The 5295-nt window shown below is 64.0% G+C and overlaps 1 protein-coding gene across 1 annotated transcript; it reads left to right on the top strand.

Moving 5' to 3' along the window:
• The first annotated feature begins 931 nt into the window (after positions 1–931).
• CDC37 (cell division cycle 37, HSP90 cochaperone) lies at positions 932–4851 on the top strand. Its single transcript, XM_042891725.1, is given in 9 exon segments — positions 932–1100; positions 2256–2396; positions 2398–2550; positions 2780–2885; positions 3140–3255; positions 3750–3872; positions 3952–4134; positions 4374–4445; positions 4527–4851. Coding segments are annotated over 9 exon segments (1182 nt in total). The 5' UTR covers positions 932–998; the 3' UTR covers positions 4713–4851.
• The last annotated feature ends 444 nt before the right edge of the window (positions 4852–5295 follow it).

The raw sequence follows: 5295 nt of genomic DNA, 5'->3' as shown, positions 1-5295 counted from the left end.
CCCCCCCCCTCCCCACAGACCTCCCTTATGGGGGGAGGGGGGGGTCAGTGGGGAGACCCTGGGGGCATTGGGGGAAGGGATGGGGGGTTAAAAGGGAGTGGGGGTTGCGGGGGACTCTATGGGATTCTATAGGGTTCTACGGGGGACTATGGGGTGAAGGAGGATGCTATGGGGTCGCTACGGGGGTTTATAAGGTTGCTATGGGATCTATGGGGATGTAATGGGGATCTATAGGGTTGCTATGGGGATGCTATGCGGTTGCTATGGGGTTGCTATGGGGATGCTATGGGGTTGCTCTGGGAATGCTATGGGGTTGCTATGGGGATTCTATGGGGATGCTATGGGGTTGCTATGGGGTTGCTATAGGGCAGAGGGGGCCCGGGGGGGGTCCCGGCGGCAGTGCGGGGTTGCGGGTGGGTCCGACGCATGCGCGGGGCTGCGGGTGACGCGCTCCGCCCCCCCCAACCCCGCCTCATAGCTCCGCCCTCTGCCCACCCCCAGAGTCCAACACCCCCGCCCCAAAAAGCACCTCTCTTGTTCGAGCATGATAATATGGGGCGGAAACCCCCATAGGTCACCCCACAATGGGATGGGGACACCCCCAGGGCAGTGACAACCTCCGTCCCCACCGCCACAACCGTACCCCATACCCCCATATTCCATACTACTCCATACCCCACACCGCATATTTCCACCCCCATATTCCTGTATCCCACCCTCCCACCTCCGCTCCCGTTGCTCCCCCCATCCCTTCGCCCCCCCCCATCCCCGCAGCCAATTTTCCGACTCCTGTCCCTTTAAATCCGCTGCCATCTTTCTCTCGCCTTCCCTCGCCGGGTGCTCCACTACGCGTGCGCACGCCCTACAAGCGCGTCGCAACCGGAAGTGCGTCACACACAGCGGCCGGAAGTGGGCGCGCCGTGCGCTGGAGGTTTCCAGAAGCGGCCGAGAGCGGCGGACGGGCGCGGGGGGGCGGTTCGGAGGGGTGGGGTTCCGCTATGGTGGATTACAGCGTCTGGGACCACATCGAGGTGTCGGACGATGAGGACGAGACGCACCCCAACATCGACACCGCCTCCCTCTTCCGATGGCGGCACCAGGTGGGGCGAGGCCCGGCCTCAGGGCCCGGCTCTGCCCGTAGGCCGCGTTGCCATGGCGACCGCGCCCCCCTCCCCGTTGCCGTGATGATGCCCCCCTTACCCCCGCTGCTCCTTTTTCCCCTCGGCCCCCCCTCGCCGTCCCGGGGAGATGCGGTGTCCCCGTTGCCGTGGTTACCGGTGCCCACCCCCCCAGGGGCTCGCAGCCCCTCCTCGGCGCCCCCCACCTTTGTGTGGGGGGGTCTTCATCCACTTCCCAGACCCGTCCTCATAGGAGACCCCATTTTGTCTCCCTCCCTTTTCAGAGCTGTCCCCACGGAGGTCCCCACTCCCTCCCAAGGTTGGTCCCCTTTGGCGTCTTCAGTCCCCTCCCCGTGGGGGTCCCCAGGGCAGCCCCCACCCCGGCGTCCCCATCTCACCCTCATTGAGGGCTCAGTCCCATCCCCACAGCTGTCCCTGTGCTGTCCCCATTGGGACCCCCAGTCCCATCCCCATGGGGATGTCTTTCCGTCCCTGTCACCATAGGAGTCCTCATCCCATCCCCCCGGGGGTTCCTGAGGCTCTCCCCATAGGGGACCCATCCTGTCCCCATCCCATACCCAGTGTGAGCCCCCAGCATTGTCCCTGTCCCGTCCCTCTCTTCTCCCCATTCTGTCCTCACGGGGGTCCCCACACCCTCTGCTGGGCTGTCCCTATAGGAGTCCCCATCTCATCCTCATGGTGATCCCCATCCTCTCCCTATGGGGATCTCCACGGTGGTCCCCATCCCCTCTCCAGAGCTGTCCCCATGGGGATCGCTGTCTCTCCAGAGCTGCCCCCATCGCATCCCTATGGGGGTCACCACCCTCTCCTCACAATTGTTCCTGTCCCATCCTCACAGTGGTCCTGCCCCTATGTGGGTCTCCATGGGGGCAACATCCCCTCCCCAGAGTTGTCTTACAGAACAGACTTTGAGCTCCCCTCTTCCCACCTTGGGGGAAGGGGGCTGAACGCCCCCCCCCATTTTTCCCAAGGAAGTCATCCGTGCTCAGTGCTGTCCCTACTGGATGCACTGGGATGGGGAGGTGGGGGGGCGAGAAGTTTGCTCCTTGCTCCTCACCCCCCAAAGCCCCAAAACCATGAGACAACCCCCCCCCCCATTCCCCCCCCCATTTCCAGGCCCGCGTGGAGAGGATGGAGCAGTTCCAGAAGGAGAAAGAGGAGCTGGACAAGGGCTGCAGGGAATGCAAGCGGAAACTCGCCGAGTGCCAGAGGAAACTGAAGGAGTTGGAAGTGGCGGAGCCCGGGGGGGGGGTCGGGGGGGGCCCGGGGGGAGCGGGAGAGGCTGCAGGCGGAGGCGCAGCAGCTGCGCCATGAAGAGAGGAACTGGGAGAGCAAAATGGAGGAGCTGCGCAAGAAGGAGAAGAACATGCCCTGGAACGTCGATACGCTGAGCAAGGACGGCTTCAGCAAGGTGGGCCGGGGGCTGTACCCCCCCCCCCCCCCGGGCCCCCCCCCCACGCCTTGGGATTGTTGTCCCCCGTTGGGGTCACGTTGGGTCTCCCCCCACTGGGTGTCCTGCCCCCTTGGGGTCATGCTGGGTCTTCCTCATTGGGGTGGGTGTCCCCCCCATTGGGCTTAACCCCCCCTCACCCCATGGGTGCCCCATTGGGGTCACATTGTGGGCCGCCCACCCCCCCCAGAGCGTCTTCAACGTGAAGGCAGAGGAGAAGGAGGAGACGGAGGAGCAGAAGGAGCAGAAGCACAAAACCTTCGTGGAGCGCCACGAGAAGCAGATCAAGCACTTTGGTGAGGGGGGCTGCCCCACATCCTGTCCTGCACCCCAACCTGGGGGTCCCTCCCACCCCACACATTTCCCTCATTTCCCACATTTCCTCCCTTTGGAGGACCGGTCTCTCTCTCCCTTTGGAGGACCATTCTCTCTCTCCCTTTGGAGGACTGATTTCTCTCTTTTGGGTGGAATTGTTCTTTTTTGAGGGCTGACCTTTTTGGGGACATTTCTCTATTTTGGGGGGATGATGTCTCATTTTGGACCCCCCCAGGCATGCTGCGGCGCTGGGATGACAGCCAGAAGTACCTCTCTGACAACCCGCACCTCGTTTGCGAGGAGACTGCTAATTACCTGGTCATCTGGTGCATCGACCTGGAGGTGGAGGAGGTCTGGCCCCCCTGCCTCCTTTTTTGGGGCGTTCAGTGCCTCCTCTCTGTGATTTGGAGTTTGTTTTTTTTTTTGGGGGGGGGGGGGAAGAGTGTTGAGCGTCTCCAAATGGAGAAGGAGATGGAAGGAGCCCCCCCTTCCCCCCTCCCAGCACTTTGGGTTTTTTGGGGGGTGAGGGGGTAGGGGAGGCACAGAGGTGTTCTGTGGGGAATAGGGGGTGGGAATGAGTCCTGTCCCCGAGATTTGGGATTTTGGGGAATGGGGGCGGTTCCTTTGGGGATTGGGTTTTTTTGGGGGGGCTGAGGGGCTCTGAGTGGAAAAGGCGACAGAAAGGCCCCCCCTCGGCGGCTTGAGGCTTTTCTGGGGAGCCTTCTGGGAAAGGCTCCGGGCAGCAGCCCATGCTCCGCGCTGTCCTCCTTTCGGGGCTCCTTTTGGGTGCTTTTAAGGGTTTTCTTGGAGGCTCCCTTTGGCCTCTGACCCCCCGCCCCCCACAGAAGCAGGCTCTGATGGAGCAGGTCGCCCACCAGACCATCGTCATGCAGTTCATCCTGGAGCTGGCCAAGAGCCTCAAGGTGGATCCTCGCGCGTGCTTCCGCCAGTTCTTCACCAAGATCAAGGTGAGCGTCGCCCCCCCCAGAGCCCCCAAAAGCCCCAGAAGGAGGGGATTCCCACCCAGAACGGGCCGCCCCCCCGCAGACCGCCGACCAGCAGTACATGGAGGGCTTCAACGACGAGCTGGAGGCCTTCAAGGAGCGCGTGCGCGGCCGCGCCAAGGCGCGCATCGAGAGGGCGATGAAGGAGTACGAGGAGGAGGAGCGGCAGAAACGCCTGGGGCCCGGCGGCCTCGACCCCGTCGACGTCTACGAGTCGCTCCCACCCGTGAGTGCGACGATTTTGGCTCCGATCCGCACGTTTGGGGCTTTCCTCTCTTTGGAGCTTTGGCCGTAACCCCGCCGAGGTTCACAGTGCGCGAGCGTGGCGCTTTTGGGGAGAAATTCCCATTTTCAGTGATTTTCTGCACTTTGAGCCGTCGGCCGTGGCCCCGTCGGTGCCCCCCCCGCTCTGTGCCCCACGTCGCCACCCTCCTGTCACCACCCCCACGATTCTCTGCCCCACAGGAGCTGCAGAAATGCTTCGATGCCAAAGACGTGCAGATGCTGCAGGACACCATCAGCCGCATGGACCCCACCGTGAGTGCCCCCCCCAGCGCCCACCCCACAACTACCCTCTGCCCCCCTTCCATAACAGCCCCCCGTTTCTTGTTGCTGCAGGAGGCGAAGTACCACATGCAGCGCTGCATCGATTCGGGGCTGTGGGTCCCCAACGCCAAAGCGGCAGCTGAGGGTGGGGGGCAGGGGGGGGCACATGGCCAGGCGGGGGGGGGCAGCCCTGAAGCACTCTATGAAGAAATCCAGAAGGAGAGCCAGGAGGAGGAGGGGGGGCAGGGGAAGGCCTGAACCCCCCCCTTCAGTGGCCCTGTCCCCATTCACCTCCCCCCCCACTTCTCCCCCGGGGGGGCACAACGCGCTCTCTTCTCCCCCCCCTCGCTTTGCCCACTTTTGGAGACACACACACACACATGGGGGGGAGAGGGGGGGCGGGGGGCGCTGTTTGGGGGGGGGGGCCCCCCCCTGCACTGGGGGGGGGGGGGGGGGGGGGGTCCCAGGGCAGCTGCTGCCCCCCCTCTCCCCCCCAGCTTTTGGCCGCCCGCCCTCCTCAGCTCAGCACCAATAAAGTGATGGAAGCGATGGCCGGTCGTCCCTCTTTGTGGAGCTCTCAGCCCCATTCGTTGCAATGCCGCCCCAGAGATTCCCAGACTCACTGCCCCATAGGGCCGCTGTTCCCAGCTGCAGATTCCTGGACCCTCCGTCCCACAGACCTGCTGAGCCGTTGCCCCATAGTGACTCCTCCCCACCCGGCCCCACAGATCCCCATCCCCCCACATCGCTCCCAGCCCCACAACAGCACTGCACACAGTGGCTGTGCCCCCTCCCACCAATTGGAGCCACCTGCTCCCCCACCCCCAGCTGTGCCCCCCCC

Source organism: Lagopus leucura, unplaced genomic scaffold (assembly GCF_019238085.1).
Source record: "Lagopus leucura isolate 7727_CA_CO unplaced genomic scaffold, USGS_WTPT01 35125-1_obj-0_obj, whole genome shotgun sequence".
In the NCBI taxonomy this organism is placed as follows: Eukaryota; Metazoa; Chordata; class Aves; order Galliformes; family Phasianidae; genus Lagopus; species Lagopus leucura.
Note: the sequence above shows the minus strand (reverse complement) of the source record. Positions and strands in the feature narration are given on the sequence as shown.